Source organism: Macaca mulatta, chromosome 7 (genome assembly GCF_049350105.2).
Source record: "Macaca mulatta isolate MMU2019108-1 chromosome 7, T2T-MMU8v2.0, whole genome shotgun sequence".
NCBI lineage: Eukaryota > Metazoa > Chordata > Mammalia > Primates > Cercopithecidae > Macaca > Macaca mulatta.
The window spans coordinates 25,587,984-25,604,779 of record NC_133412.1 but is presented as its reverse complement, the minus strand read 5'-3'; the positions used below and the strand labels follow the sequence as shown (position 1 = coordinate 25,604,779).

General features: G+C 39.9%; 1 protein-coding gene across 3 annotated transcripts in view; it reads right to left on the bottom strand.

The window, feature by feature from the left end:
• Positions 1-16,796, bottom strand: part of SLC12A1 (solute carrier family 12 member 1) — a 102,725-nt gene that overhangs the window by 35,580 nt on the left and 50,349 nt on the right. For all 3 annotated transcript variants that reach the window (XM_015142174.3, XM_015142175.3, XM_028850893.2), the window contains exons 16-19: positions 16,138-16,237; positions 12,959-13,070; positions 4,085-4,225; positions 1,111-1,217 (exon numbers count right to left, since the gene is read on the bottom strand). In XM_015142174.3, coding sequence (XP_014997660.3) covers positions 1,111-1,217; positions 4,085-4,225; positions 12,959-13,070; positions 16,138-16,237 — 460 coding nt within the window. The remainder of the gene's footprint in view (positions 1-1,110; positions 1,218-4,084; positions 4,226-12,958; positions 13,071-16,137; positions 16,238-16,796) is intronic.

The following is a 16,796-nucleotide window of genomic DNA, read 5'->3' as shown; positions in this document are numbered from 1 at the left end:
AAAACTAAGCCAAGTAATACTTGGAGTATATATGTATACTCCAAATGTTACATATTATATACTCCAAGTATTATATGTATGTATGTATACTCCAAGTATTATATATTATATAGTCCAAAACTGTGAGTATATATATACACACATATATATATATTTATACATACATATACACACAATTTTGGAGTATATAATATATAATGTAATACTTGGAGTATATAATATATATAAAATGCTTTGAAGTATGTAATATATATTATATATAGTATAAAATATATAATACTTGTTTTGGAGTATATAATATATAGAGAAAGCATAGCGTTATGGTCATGAGTTTCAGCTTTGCATTTGGATAGTCCTGGGTTGGAATTCCAGCTCTGTCACTAAATGCTGAGATTTTTCAGTATGCTACTTAATTTTTAATGTCTTTGCCTCCACTTGTAGAATCGGAAAAAAATAATAGTACTTTCTTCGAAATCTTTCTATGAGAATTAAATGAGATAATTCATGTTAAAGACATTAGCCTGCTGCCTGCTAGTCCTTTAAGATCTATCATTATCACCTGTATCCTAAGCCTCCTGAAATATTAAGCTATTAGAGGTTATGTACCACCAGAAACTCACATTCTGTGCACAAGCCATTGATGCTCCACCTGGTAACAGAAGCACCTGGCATATGGGAGCCTCTTAGCAGAGGGAGATATAGGGCTCTGGGATAGTGAACGAATTATCAGAGACTCAGAAGAAGACAATGACTGAATTGAAGACACCAGCCAACCCAAGATTCCAGGTGTTTTGAAAGAAAAATTTCTCTTTGCTTAGCTGTGCTTTGCTTTTAATCTTGTAAATAGATCTTAAGGTTGTAACTCTAAACATTTACTTTTTTCTCTGACACTGGTGTTTCTCTCACCCTGCCTCCTCTGACACTCTGATTCCCTCAAACTCTATTATTGGTGGTGTTTTTTTCACCTTGGGAAAGAAGTCAGAGTACCAGGGGAATGTGCTCTTCTCAGGCAATTTAATCTGACACAACAGTGTTATGTGCAGTACAAGTTATGTACTGCCCTGGTTAGTGCTTTATAAACAAGAACACGTCTTGAAAGCCATCACTTACTGTATGATTCCCACGTAGTTCTCAGTCTCTGTCAAGGGAGCTTTCCTCCAGTTTTTCTTATATCCAATCACCAGAGTGTTTGGTTTCATTCTTCCTAAGCCTGAGGCCTAAACAGAGGACATAAAAACATGGGCAATCCTTACCGTACTGGGAAACTACCAGCACAAATGAAAAATAATGTCTAAAGGAGCACTGAAGTAATGTTCTGAAGATTCTGAAGATTAGATTACATTTTAGTCATGTCCTTCATGCCCATACCCAAGCATAAAATAGAAAGATTAATTCTAAATCATCTCAGCTATAAATGGATTTTAGATGACAGAAATGTAGCTTTTCTAAATTAGCAGTCATTTGCATTTCTTCTGACACACTCATTAAAATGGTTCAATAATTTAAAATCAAGTGAGGGTCAGCTTAACTGTTGGTATGCATGTTGTAACTTAGTGGTTCAAAGCTCATTTCCACCTGTTATATCCATAATGTCATCAGCAATAAAATCCATGTTTGGAAAATTCTTATGTACAAGGATCACTGAAATCTCTACTTATGTTATTTATTGAAGAGTGACTGAATTATGTTTCCAAAACCTAATTCTTTTATATGACAGTATCATTAATAGCCGTCTTCCATATCAGAAGTGTTGTTTCCCTTCATTAGACGACAGCATACAGCTTCTAGTTAATCAAATTTAATTTGACAATATTACTAAGCATCTATGAATTGCACAGTGCTATGTCAGTTTTGGTGGGAGAGTGGTGAAGCACATTCTTTGGCCTCATGGAACTAAACATGGTGAAGAAGACAATATTTACACAAATACTTCTAATATACATGCAAATGTAATAGAAACTCATATAGAAGAACAAAGGAAGGAAACTTGAATTACAGGTGAGGATTCATGGCCAGCTTCATAGGAGAGGTGGTATTTCGACTGAGTCTTGGGAGTTGGTGAAACATTGACAGGTAACGATGGGAGAGCAGCCAGGTGCGATGGCTCATGCCTATAATCCCAGCACTTTGGGAGGCTGAGGTGGGTAGATCACTTGAGCTCAGGAGTTTGAGACTTGCCTGGCTAACATGGTGAAAACCCATCTCAACTAAAAATACAAAAAATTAGCTAGGCATGGTGGTGTGCGCCTGTAATCCCAGCTGCTCTTGAGGCTGAAGCAGGAGAATCGTTTGAACCCGGGAGGCGAGGGTTCCAGTGAGCCAAGATCGTGCTACTGCACTCCAGCCTGGGCGACAGAGTGAAACTGCATCTCAAATAAAAAAAAATAAGATGGGAGAGCAGTGGGAGTCATGGAAGGTAGTTCTGTGTCATGGGAAGAGTGAAAGAAATGCCAGAGCTGGACATTTTAGAGGAAACAGTAGCAGGTGGAAGGAGATAGGCAATGAAGGAGGGCTCCTGAAATAAACTTTGCCTCCAAAACATTTGGTGCACTGTTCCTAGCCCAGCAGCTTCTTGGAGTCCTCATTTGGCCCTTGGCAAATGTGTGGCAGTAAGAAGTTATGGATGTAGTCTTTTCCACAGCTACACTCTGAGGATTTGATAATTTGTACCATAACTTCTTAGATGCAAAGATGGTTTTATTTGAGATGATATAACTGCAGTGCTTCCTTTAATGTCACTTTGTCTTGTCCTTTTGCCATGGCTCCCCTGTACTTCACTTTTTATGGGAAGAAATGCATGTGAATGTATGCATGTTCAAATTTTCTACCATTTCTTCTGGATTAATCTAAGAGTTCTTTTTCATACTTGTGTCTTTTCTTTCCCTGCTCTTATTTTATGTCCATATTCCCATTCCTAGTTGAAAATTTTGTTTTACCAATCTTCTATGATAATTTTATAATAAATGACTAATAGTGCCAATATATTTAACCAAAGAGCTATTGAAAACTAACTTGGTACTGAAAGAAACATCAGCATCTTGCAGTAACACCTATTTCCATGGTTTAGCAAATTAATAACAGATGAAAAGGGGCTCATTGTGGGTAATAGGTTTTGCAGAAATGGTTTCTCTGCATGTGCAGCTACCTCGCAAGTGTTATTAAGGGAAATTAGACACAGGATTGCATCAAATACTCTTAAGCTCCAAAACATTACCAATTAAGCTTAACCAATATTTTTTCTTTCCTGCCTGCATGCGCATCTGAGTTACCTGGATGCAGTTCTGACTTCTGACACTCTGAGATACGGTAACTCTGAAAGCCAAATGCACCATTTCATATATACATAATTAGGGTTTTTCAACCATACTAAACCCAAAATGCTCAGAAAGCCAAGCTCTACAATTTCTGAGGGTCTCTTGGATTGTTTGTTTTAAGGATTCTCCGTCACTCTAAATTGTGAAGATCAGAACTAGGGAAAGATTTTATGTACTTACTATAGCAGAGATAAAGGAAGGAAAAAGGAAAAAAATAAGGGAGAAAAGATGAGAGAACTGTGGGATTTAAGGTTGAGCTGTAGAGATTATTACATTTTATTTAGCGTTCTGGAAATAATTCAGGAGGATAGGGAGATTTTATGCCCAGATCACCATGCATTAATTTAGTTGGTCTAGCAGCTGCCCTAACACCATTTGCAAAAGAAAAAAGGAAAAGAATGCCTGACTTGAGCATTGCTATATGCAGTATGAGATATAAAAATAGTTTGAAGTTTCAATAGGATCCTGAATGTCGTCAACCACCAGAACAAATTTGCATTTCAATAAGTACGGGGGCAGAATGTATGCTGGTGGCCAAAGGCAACCTCATTTTCCATTTCCAGTGTATCATTCATAGTTCATTGTAATAGAACTTCTCTGCTTTTGTTCTAGCTTTGCCTATACCCAGGAATTCAAAATAATTCCTTAACCATCTGCACTGATCTCTGATGCTGGGCTGCCTAACTACAGCCGTTCACTCTGGGAGCCTCATTAACATGGAGCACTCGTTGTTCTTTGCCTCTGTGCTCATTCCCTGAATGCAGCCTTACCTGAAGGAGACTTCGGACACCATCCCTGAAACAGTCTGCCGCCACTGCAGCGTAAAAAGCCTTGATTTTGTTCTTTATAAGCCAGGCCTGTTTTTTCGCCATGCCACCGTTCATCTCCTTAACACACAGTTTGCGCGGTCCCTGTGCGACACAATGAAATATTGGTTAGAACCCTGCTATTATACATCACATTGCTGTTGTTTTCTAAAGGACAAAAATAGCCAGCAATGCCCCATGGAGTTAGGAAGTGGGAAAGAGGGACAAACACCTCACTGAGCAGCGTTTCGCAGATTCAGCCTTTTGGAGAGGACCTGTGCTATTCACATCATTCATTTTCTACCCAAAACATCCAGACTGATTAACATCTGCTTAATGAACTGCCTGACACTGAATGAAAGGAAGAGCTGAAGGCGTCATGACACATGAGGAAAATACTGAAAATGTGATTGAAGAGGCTCAGGATAAATACACAATCAACCTTTGACCCGTCAGCGAGAGCCACTTTCAGGAACACCAAAGAAATCTCAGCTGGAGCCTAATGTCAAGAAATGGACAGAGCTCCATGGGAGGTAGAACATGGTGAGCTGCAAATCCTGCCATGAACTGCACATCTTGACAATTCTATTTGGCTGATGCATTGCTTTTTCGTGTGACAAAAATACTCTTATACCACTTTTCCCTGTGTAATGTTGCCACACTTCCATTCAAATACATTAACGTTTCCTTGTCATTCAGTGAATTTGGGGGGAACGAAAGTTTACATACCTATGACCTAAGGAGAGTGGAAGAGATTAAGAGGGAAGAAGACAGGTGTTAGGATGGTTGATAGGACATTTTATAATTTCAAGATTTAGTTTTGGAAACCCATTTTTAATGAAAAATTCTGTTTTTATTTCTTTTTCCTTAAATATTCAAGCTGGTTTTTTTCTTCTCATGCTGTAATTCAATCCAAAAGGTATTTCTGATTATCTGCCATATGTCTGACAGGGTACAAATCCATTCTCCCAGAAATTCTTTTAATTTATAGAGAGATTTGTATTTTGTTGAGATGGCTTGGATTTTACATGAATCACTTGGGATCTTGATAAATGCAGCCTTATAGGTATTGAAGCAGGGCTCAGGATTTTGTATTTCTAACAAACTCCTAGAGGCAACAGATGCTGCTGCTCCTTAGACCACACTTGGAGTCATGGTCTTAAAGGGTCTTAGATTGGAGAGAAAGGACATTGGGATGCAAGAAAAAAAAAAAAAAAAAAAAAAAGCCCAGGCTTTGCGGTCAGACAAAACTGGTCTCAGATCTAAGCCTGAGGAGGTAATTTCTTATCTCTGAGCTTTTATATCTTATTCTGAAACTGAGGATAAACTCTAGTTCCTGCAAGATTGCTTTAAGTAGTAATAATATAGTACCTAGTGCAATGTCATCAAAGCCCCAGACCTGATTTTACCACTGTGCTTGCAGGAACACTGAACTGTGAGTCAGAATGTTGGGTTGAGATCTGGCACTGACTGGCTGACACCCTGGGTCTGCCATTTGTCCTCTCTTGATGTATGTTCTACATTGATAAAACTCAGGCAATTGCCTAGGTCATCACTGCCCAATATGATAGCCTGTATGTCCATGCTGCTATTAAGCATTTGAAATGTGGCTGGTTCATATTGAGATATGCTGGAAGCACAAATTACACACTGGATTTCAAAGTCTTAGTACAAAAAAGAATGTAAAATATCTCATTAATGTTTCTGTAATGATTCCATATTGAAATTATAATATTTTGCTCACATTGGGTTAAATACAATATTATTAAGAATAACTTTACCTATTTCTTTTTTCCTTTTTAATTGGCTACTAGAAAATTTTAAATTACATATATGGCACATAATATGTTTCTATTACACAGCATTCAATCTCTAGGGTCCCTTCCATTTTAATATTCTATTTAAATTGGATCAGACTCTTTATATTCTTATTTTTTCCAGCATATTTCCTGGAACCTGCCAACTTTTCAAAACAGTTTGACTGACTTCCTATTAAAGGAAAATTTAAAAACAAGAAACTTCCATGAAGATAGAAAAGGTAGAGAGATTGGGAGGGTAGTTACTAAATTAGATGACCTAGTCTAAGGAAAGATAAGCCATTATGGATCAATTTAGCTCAGGTTTCCAGACTGTCAATGCCTTTTGAATCACTAGTCCTTCTTTGAGCATTCTAAACTTCTTCAACTGCAAGAAAAAGAAAGAATATTTTATTCAAGGAAGTTCAGTGGTAACAACAGCCATTAGATAGAAGAATAACAGGAAAGACTTTGAACCATCAGTGTAGTGAGTTGTACCACAGTGACTGTGAACCCCTGGGGAGAATGGCATTTATTTAAATAAATACAGTCTAACGTATGTCTGTTAGTATTATAAAAATCCAGATTAAACGTTAATTGTGACAGAGAGATTTACTTTAATGCCTAAACTTGCCATATTGAGAAGTCATAAAAATGTTTCATGCAGAATCTCTCTTTGCTAAAAACGATTATAACATCATTGTAGCACACTTATTAATGCAAAGCAAGGAAGGCTGCAATACAAATGTAGTAAGAATAAAGCAAACTAACAAAGAGAAAAGACATACTGGAATACAATTATTCAACATTCAAATATGTCATAGTTACAAAAATGAATTTTATTACCCCATTATAACATTATAGAGATTAGCTTCAGTTGGGATCCAAAATATGAGTACATAAATTAATTCAGGATTCAAACAAAGAAGCTTTAAAAATCTTGTATATATTATAACTTTGATATTAATTGAGAAAGGGGTAAAGCATTTCTAATTATGTAGTGTGGAGAAGTTGATGTGATATTACTTTAAATAAGTGACTATCATGAAAAAGAGTTTGTAAAGGGGTTCCAACCCCATTCGGATCAAACAGAGGAATTTGCCAAGTGCAATATTCCTTCCAAGTTTTTTTTTTTTTTTTTTTAACACTGAGTCTTACTAGTCTGTCTTTGTTTTCATGGCTGCTTTGGTTGGAATTGTGGGAAAGAAAATTTTTCCCTTTCTGATTTGGTTCATGTTATTTTACCGTACGTGCTAGTGCCAATTCATAGGTCATTTCGTTCTTTCAATATTTGGTCACGTCACTATTTTATTAACATCATAACAGAGGCTCACTGATAAAAAAAGAATAAGATGCATCTAGAAAGAATATATTTTTTCCTTGGTGGATGTGAAATTTGAAATTAAGAGGAGGTTGAAGATAGAAGAAAAAATGAGAATTTTCGTTTTCCCTGGGTTATATGGGCTTGAACTGCCTTCCTTATGCCAGAGTTAAGAGGTGGGTGTCTTCTGTGAGATTTATTGAGAACTCCTCAAACAGAGAATTCAAAGAGAGCTTTAGGTTTTCTTAAGATATTTTATAATTTTTTAGAAAAAAAAGAGTAAAAGAAACAGGGTAAAAGTCTAAGAAAGATTCTACATGAGAAAGCCGGTCAAAGGCCAAAGGCCATCCCTTTCCTCCTTTACAGGAGAGGACAATCGAGTTTTTTTTTTTTTTTTTTTTTTTTTTTTTTGAGACGGAGTCTCGCTCTGTCGCCCAGGCTGGAGTGCAGTGGCGCGATCTCGGCTCACTGCAAGCTCCGCCTCCCGGGTTTACGCCATTCTCCTGCCTCAGCCTCCTAAGTAGCTGGGACTATAGGCGCCCGCCACCTCGCCCGGCTAGTTTTTTGTATTTTTTAGTAGAGACGGGGTTTCAGTGTGTTAGCCAGGATGGTCTCGATCTCCTGACCTCGTGATCCACCCGTCTCGGCCTCCCAAAGTGCTGGGATTACAGGCTTGAGCCACCGCGCCCGGCCTGACAATCGAGTTTAAAGTAACATTAATGAGTAAGAAAAACATGAATGAAAATAGATTTACATTTCGGTATCCATGTGTGAAGTGATGAGAAGAATACCCATAAAATTCAGATAACATTGCCTCTGGGGACAGAGAGAGCCAGGGGTCTGCAGCGGTATTAAAAGGGGCTTTAACTTGATCTGTAATGGCTTATATCATTTAAAAAGCGAGTGGAAGGCTGAGTGCAGTGGCTCATACCTATAATGGACTTTGGGAGGTCGAGGAGGGTAAATCGCTTGAGCCCTGGAGTTGGAGACCAGCCTGGGCAACATGGTGAAATCCTTTCTCTACAAAAAATACAAAAATTAGCTGGGTGTGGTGGCACATGCCTATAGTCCCAGATACTGGGAAGGCTGAGGTGGGAGGATTGCTTGAACCTGGGCACTCAAGGCTGCAGTGAGCTATGATTGTGTCATTGTACTCCAGCCTAAGTGACAGAGGGAGACTCTCTCAAATAAATAAATTAATTAAAAAATAAACAAATAAATAAATAAATAAAAAATAAAATAAAGTGAGTGGAAGCATCTATAACCATTTTTTTTTCTTTTTTCTTTTTTAGGCAGGGACTCACTGCATCTGGCCCAGAATGTTAACAATCATGAATTAGGAAAGGCAGAATATAAATTGAAGGTCTCCTTTAATTTTATATAGTGAGCCATATGAAACTGCCAGTGCCCAGTGATTTTGATCTATAAAAATGTAAATTTTATATGATCCAACCTAGTTATTTTTTTAGTGTTTCAAAATTAAAAAACAGAATCAACCTTTAAAAAAAAATCTTATTTCTTCAGCCACCAGCACAACACAATGTACTTGATAAAAGATGCCACTGTAGACCTGAGAGCCTTTTGTGAGGTAAGACAAGCAAAATTGAGAAAAGAGGTAAGCGGTGTGTTTTTGGACAATAATGACTTTATCTGATATGTGTTCCAAATCCCAGATTAATGGAATTGACTTTCAATTCAATTAACTTTTGATCCTTAAACATATATCTGTTTTTTAATTTGTTTTAATTACAAATTCCTATTTTTAAATGTAAAATTGAGAAGTATATGAATAAGGAACTGCTGCAGTATGATGCCTTTGCACCTGGGAAAGGTAAGTGTCAACTGATCCCGTAAGACTTCTAGAACTGAACTTGGTGTGCCCAGAGAATTACAGGTACATAAATTCAAATTAAGTTATCTGGGATGATTGGTTTGGATATCTCTGCATCTACTATGAATGACATAAGTGAGGAAACTCATTGACAAAGGCAGTGCTTATTTGTGTCAGGATACATAGGGTAGAACTGGTGGAGGATGCAACTTGCAACTTTTAACTAATAACTTACTTTTTGCTGAACCTGTTGGACTTGGCTATGCTTAGAAATATGAGGGGGAGGAGGCTGAGGCAGGAGAATGGCGTAAACCCAGGAGGCGGAGCTTGCAGTGAGCCGAGATGGCGCCACTGCACTCCAGCCTGGGCGACAGAGCGAGACTCCGTCTCAAAAAAAAAAAAAAAAAAAAAAAAAGAAATATGAGGGGGATACTACAAGGTGGAGTTTTTCTCCCTCTGTCTTCCTATGGTGATAGGAATGATAGGTACAAAAGAACAAAATGACTCACATGTTTAATACAAAGCCTACTGGGACAGAAGTATGTCACTTACTTATTTTATGTTAGTTCAGAAGAGAAGACTAGACAGTATTTTTTAAATTACCAAGCTGGATTCTTTAAAATGCGTCCCCAAATTTACCTTGATGAAGAGTTGCTCACTTGAAATCTTTAAGCTGAATAGTAAAAAAGCAAGAGAGGGGAAGAGGCCTGCAGGAGACTGTAAGAGTTAGCTGGATAGTTGAAAGGCCACAGTGGGTGCTTGGGGTCCAGCAGAGTACAGCTCTCTTAATTTCAAATATAAAAATGCTACGGTTGTGGGAAATGACAGCTGTGGCCACATGTTTTCCCTCTACCCACCCACATCAAAATGCCAATGAGTTCTAAATCTTGCTCCTTTCTGGTAATGTAACAGTACTTAAAGCAAGTACTTCAGTAGCTGCAGGCCACCAGAAGGATGGAGTCCAGAGCCTGCTGTCCTGTGACTAGTGGGTGGAAGCACATACCTCACCGTTCCATCATGATCAAAGTGCTGCACACTTAAAAAGTTCAAAATCCAGTGTCTGGACCTGGTTTTTCTAAGAGGGCATGCTTTAGGTTTTTATTGAAGGTAATATATTTCTGTAATAAAAATGGCAACTATAGCATAGCAAAAATAATGATATTGACAATAACAATATCACAATAACAATGAAAGTTAATTGAGTATTTACTCTTTGAGGGACACTGGACTCAGCATTAGAAAGCTTATCTTCTATAATTCAAATAGCAACTCTATAACGTAGGTGCTATTTTTATTATTTTCACTTTACAACTGAGAAAAGTAAGGCACAGAGAGATGAAATTATGTGCCTAAGGGACTCACGACTAATAGGTGGCAAAATAATGATTTGAAACTTGACTGTTATTCTCAAAAGCCCATGAGCACCAACTTCCTAGACCTAAAAACTAAATTGTCATTCTCTTATTATCATCGCTATTTAACATTTTCCACAAGGTTGGCCTAACCATCAACCATTGTGCTTTTGGAAAAAAAAATTCTAATGGCATTCTTACTCCCCTTACATCCCCTTCCATCTGTTTCTTTGCAAAGATGATTGACAACTGAGCCTGGAGTCTAAAAATGCTGTCAACATCTGTAGCCCCAGGAGCTCATACAAAGTAACTAACTGGAAAGTCATTAACTGATGCAGTAACTATTTTCTGTCCCGAGGAGAACCTTGGCACCTGAGAGCAAGACTCTTGGGCCCTACGTGGAGAGACCAGTATAGTAACGTATAATGCAGCCCAACATATGTGTCAAACAAACAGGGCCATTGGGGGCACAGACTAAGGTGCCTACTTCAAATGAAATGATATTCCAGCACTATCCTCCTGTATTATAGTTAAAGCAGCAAAGGGTTAATTAAAAGCAATCTCTCTTGTTTCTTAGGAGACCCTTTCTCCTTTGCCAGTAGATGACTGTTTATACTCCCAGTTTATTTCTTCAGTCCTAAAGATATTTTATTGCCTGCTAAACTAAGTTTTCTCTAAATTGCTGGAGAAGAAAAACACCCCAAACTGCTTATTTCATCAAAACTGGCTCCTATATTACATTGTCCAAAATGAAATCCACCAATCCAGGGCACCAAAGTTGATAATATGAGAGAGAGGTGCTTGATAAGATTTTTAAAAATTCTCTGGAGTCACAGTTGGTCATTACTTAACCTGTCAATCTCACAAGTACTCCGTAGGAATCTCTCCATCTCCTACCAGATAATTGCATTAAGTTATATTGTTTGAATTACTGTCATATAAGCACTGAGAGGAAAGAGAATATGAACAACTGCTTCATAGAGCATTTAGAATATTGCCAAGTGTAAAGAGATGCTTAAGTGCTGATCAAGATGACATGTGGTAAATTAGCCCCCAGCATCATGGCAGAGTTGACTGGCTCGAAAGTCACCTGACTTCCTGACAGCCCCATTCCTTGGCAGGTATTGGAGATTTAAGTAGTGGTGCTGGATTCTAATAGTACTCCCAAGGATGCAAGTGTGCTAAGGCTTTCTCCTCAAGGTGTGACACTTAGCACACTTGTGTGACCTGGACTGATATCTTGGCTCTGCCACTTTCTTGTTGTGTGATCCAGTGCAATAATTTAATTTTCCTGAATCTCACTTTCCCAATCAGTAAAATGGGAACAGGGCTACTTTTCTGTCCTGCTTCACTAGGCTATTGTGGGGCTCCAATAAGAAAAACTGTAGAAAAATGCTTTGAAGAAAAATGGTTTGAAGAATAGGCAAGTACTTAAGTACTATAAAAATACATTGTTAGCTGAGAATTTTGAGTGGTGTGTGTGCATGTGTGTGTGTGTGGGGGGGAATACAAGTAGAGGTGGGCTAGTGTGGAAGACTTAGACTTTATCATTATGATGATGATGATGATGATGATGATGATGATGATGGAGTCTTGCTCTGTAGCCCAGGCTGGAATGCAGTGGTGCGATCTTGACTCACCACAACCTCCACCTCCCAGGTTCAAGCGATTCTCCTGCCTCAGCCTTCTGAGTAGCTGGGATTACAGGCATACACTACCATGCCTGGCTAATTTTTGTATTTTTAGTAGAGACAGGGTTTCACCAGGTTCTTCAGGCTGGTCTCGAACTCTTGACCTCAGGTGATCCATGCACCTTGGCCTCCCAAAGTGCTAGGATTACAGGCGTGAGCCACCGCACCCTTCGGCTTATTATTTTATTATTATTTTAACGTTTTCTCCACACTTGAGAGATTGGTCAACAATTATGGTTAAATTACTAGCACCAGTTTTCAATACCTCCTAGGGAAGTCACCAATAGGTTATTATTAGTCTACCTCGTATTTCCTGAACAAAAATAATTCATTTAGCTCTGAATGTTTATCTAAGGCATGAAAAACTTGGTTTAGTTTTTTGAGTATCTGCAGTGTCATCAAACTTATCCAAATATTTAATCTAAATTCCATGTGCTGTCATTTAAGGCCATTATGTCTGGTTCTTTCCTCATCAGTTAATCTCTGTAATAGTGCTCTATCTGGCTCATTCCATCCTTTTATATTTCTGTAGACAGTTATCACCCCAAATGCCTTCACTTTATTTCTGAGCCAGCTATCTTTTTCTTGACTCAAAGGCCATCACTTGGAAATATTTGTCACTTTTAGTTGGTCTCTTCTGAAATCTGAAACACTTTACATCTACCTGTTTAAATTCAGGATCACGGGCTCTTGCTCGTCTTTGCTCTATGAATCAAGGTAGAGGGCTCTCCTATAAACTGTTTTTTTTCTATTTTCCTATCACTGCATGTACCTTTTCTCTTCACCCAAAATAATCCAAGGCAAGCAGGGAGGAAAAAGCACTTCCCTGGGGTGAAGTGACTCTTACCACAAAGACTTCACAGCAGATGCAAAGGCCACTGTTCTTGGTAAAGGCGTGAGTTATGTCCAGGAGAGCAGGTCTTGTCATGGGTCCCCCTGTTAAGACAATGCATTGGGGCCTGGAAGTGAAAAAAAGATGTGAGAATGGGCCACTGCAAGAAGTCTGTAACCTTAGAACCATTCCAATGGGATGACAGGTACACAGGCTTGGAAAAATGGGACAACCTCTCCCCTATTGTATGGGTTTTGCACTAGAATTCTTGAATCATCCTGCCTGTCCATCTTGACATGTTTGTGTTCTCAGTTCAGTTAGTCATAGCAAAAGTGTGAAGTAAGGAAAAAGTAGTCTTGTGGTCCCTGATATGGTTTGTCTGTGTTCCCACCCAAATCTCATCTTGAATTGTAGCTTCCATAATCCCCACGTATTGTGAGAGGGACCCAGTGGGAAGTAACTGAATCATGGGGACAGATTTTCCTATGCTGTTCTCATGATAGTGAGTAAGTCTGAAGAGACCTGATGGTTTTATTAAGGGCAGTTCCCCTGCATACACTCTCTTGCCTGCCACCATGTAAGACGTAACTTTGCTCCTCCTTCACCCTCTGCCATGATTGTGAGGCCTCCTCAGCCATGTGGAACTATGAGTCCATCGAATCTCTTTTTCTAGAAAAATTACCCAGTCTTGGGTATTTCTTCATAGCAGCATGAAAATGGACTAAAATTGGTACCTGTAGAGTGGGGTGTTGCTGTAAAGGTACCCCAAAATGTGGAAGTGACTTTGGAACCAGGTGTAACAGGCAGAGGTTGGAACAGTTTGGAGGGCTCAGAAGAAGATAGAAAAATGTGGAAAAGTTTGGAACTTCCTAGGGACTTGGAGGGCTCAGAAGAAAGGAAGATGTGTAAAAGTTTGGAACTTCATAGAGACTTATTCAATGGCTTTGACCAAAATGCTGATAGTGATATGGACAACAAAGTCCAGGCTGAGGTGGTTTCAGATGGAGATGGGGAACTCCTTGGGAACTGGAGAAAAGGTCACTCTTGTTATGCAAAGATACTGGCAGCATGTTGCCTCTGCCCTAGAAATCTGTGAAACTTTGAACTTGAGAGAGATGATTTAGGTATCTGGCAGAAGAAATTTCTAAGCAGCAAAGTGTTCAAGGGGAAGCAGAGCAAAAAAGTTGGAAAAATTTGCAGTAGAAAAGAAAAAATCATTTTCTGGGGAGAAATTCAAGCTGGCTGTAGAAATTTGCATAAGTAAAAAGGAGGCAAACGCTAATCACCAAGACAATGGGGAAAATATTTCCAGGGCATGTCAGAGAACTTCACAGCAGCCCCTCGCATAGCAGGCCTGGAGGCCCAGGAGGGAAATATGGTTTCCTGGGCATGGTCCAGGGCCCCCCTGCTGTGTGCAGCCTAGGGACTTGGTGCCCTGTGTCCTAGCCGCTCCAGCCATGGATAAAAGGGGCCAAGGTATAGCTTGGGTGGTGGCTTCAGAGGGTGCAAGTCCCAAGCCTTGGCAGCTTTCATGTGGTGTTGGTACTGTGGGTGCATAGAAGACAAGAATTGAGGTTTGGGAACCTCCACCTAGATATCAGAGGATGTATGGAGATGCCTGGATATCCAGGCAGAGGTGTGCTGCAGGGGCAGAGCACTCATGGAGAACCTCTGCTAGGGTAGTGCAGAAGGGAAATGTGGGGTTGGAGCTCCCAGACAGACTCCCCACTGGGGCGCTGCCTAGTAGAGCTGTGAGAAGAGGCCACAGTTGTCTAGACCCCAGAATGATAGATCCACCGACAGTTTGCACCGTGCACCTGGAAAAGCTGCAGACACTCAACACCAGCCAGTGAAAGCAACCAGAAGGGAGGCTGTACCCTGCAAAGCCACAGGGGCAGAGCTGCCCAACACCATGGGAACCCACCTTGCATCAATATGACCTGGATATGAGACAAGGAGTCAAAGGAGATCATTTTGGAGCTTTAAGATTTTACTACCCCACCAGATTTCGGACTTGAATGGGGCCTGTATCCCCTTTGTTTTGGCCAATTTCTCCCATCTGGAACAGGTGTATTTACCAAATGCCTGTATTCCCATTTTAGCTAGGAAGTAAGTAACTTGCTTTTGATGTTACAGGCTCATAGGCAGAAGGGACATGCTTTGTCTCAGATGAGACTTTGGACTGTGGACTTCTGAGTTAATGATGAAATGAGTTAAGATTTTGGGGGACTGTTGGGAAGGCATGATTAATTTTGAAATGTGAGGACATGAAATTTGGGAGGGGCCCGGGATGCAATGACATGGTTTGGGCTGTGTCCCCACCTAAATCTCATCTTGAATTATAGTTCCCATAATCCCCATGTGTTATGGGAGGGACCCAGTGGGAGGTAATTGAATCATGGGGGTGGGTTTTCCTGTGCTGTTCTCCTGACAGTGAATAGGTCTCCCAAGAACTGATGATTTTATAAAGGGCAGTTCCCCTGCACACACCCCCTTGCCTGCTGCCATGTAAGATGTGCCTTTGCTCCCCCTTTGCCTTCTGCCAAGATTGTGAGCCCTCCCCAGCCAGGTAGAACTGTGAGTCCATTAAACCTCTTTTTTTAAAATTATAAATTACCCAGTCTTGGGTATCTCTTCATAGCAGTATGAAAATGGACTAATACAGTCCCCCTCTCCTTTTTCCTCTAGCCACCTACCCCAAGTCCCAAGGCAATGTGTTCCTTTCCAAGCAAGATTTTTATGTTACTTTCTTTCATTCTTCATACGAGCTTGTGTTTCAGATTTCATTCAAAATAAGATACAACTAATGAAAAGCAAAAAGCGTTACTCTTAAGAGAATTCAGTAAGCCCTAAAGCCTTAAGTGGAATGGAAACAATAGCAGAATAATGTGTGTGGGGATTTAGGATCATCTCTCTGAAGTCACATTACTTAGTCCACTTTGCTATCTCCATGCATGGAAGGTGACACCTGGCATTATGAGGGGCTGTAGTTTGGGGTGGCAGAGTAGGGTGTGGAAGGAAAGAAGCACTCACTCACAGGAGGTGCTGTCATGAAAATGTAGCAGTTTTGTATGGCTGCTTATTTTTAGAATGTACCCCTAAAGCTTATAACTACTCGAATGCCCTTGTCTCTCATAAAGGAGAGCCACTTCTAAGGTGGAACAACACCAGGATGCCTGAGACACCAGCTTTACCTGAAGTTTTTTACATGGTCTTCCACTGTGGTTAATTCCAGAGCATTGTCTAAAGCACTCACATAGGAAAGAGCCTGTGTGGAGGAGCCCCAGTTCACATCTGTGGATAAAGGAGGAAATTGGCATAAGAAGCACTGACCTTTCCTCTGTGTACCATGAATAATTCTTACAAGCCATTCCCTTCTATGATTTTCCCTGGCTATGCCAGCAACGATGAGTGCCCACATTAGAGAAAATATAGTGCGGGATTTCCTAAAAAGCACTTTGTATCCTTCTATGAATACTATGTGAATCTTCAGAAGCAAAGGCTTCATTCCAGCAAAGGATCAGACTGTACAACTGCAGTCCTAGAAATCTTGCTTGGAGGGAGAGGCTGTGCGATAACCACGTTGCTGGCAGATAGACTTGGGAAACTGGTCAATCCCTGAATAAAAATCAAAGCATCTTCACACTTTTTTTTTTTTTTTTTTTTTTGAGATGGAGTTTCGCTCTGTCACCAGGCTGGAGTGCAGTGGTGCGATTTTGGCTCACGGTAACCTCCGCCCCCCAGGTTTGAGAGATTTTCCTGCCTCAGCCTCCTGAGTAGCTGGGACCACAGGCACCTGCCACCATGCCTGGATAATTTTTGTATTTTTGTAGAGACGGGGTTTCACCATATT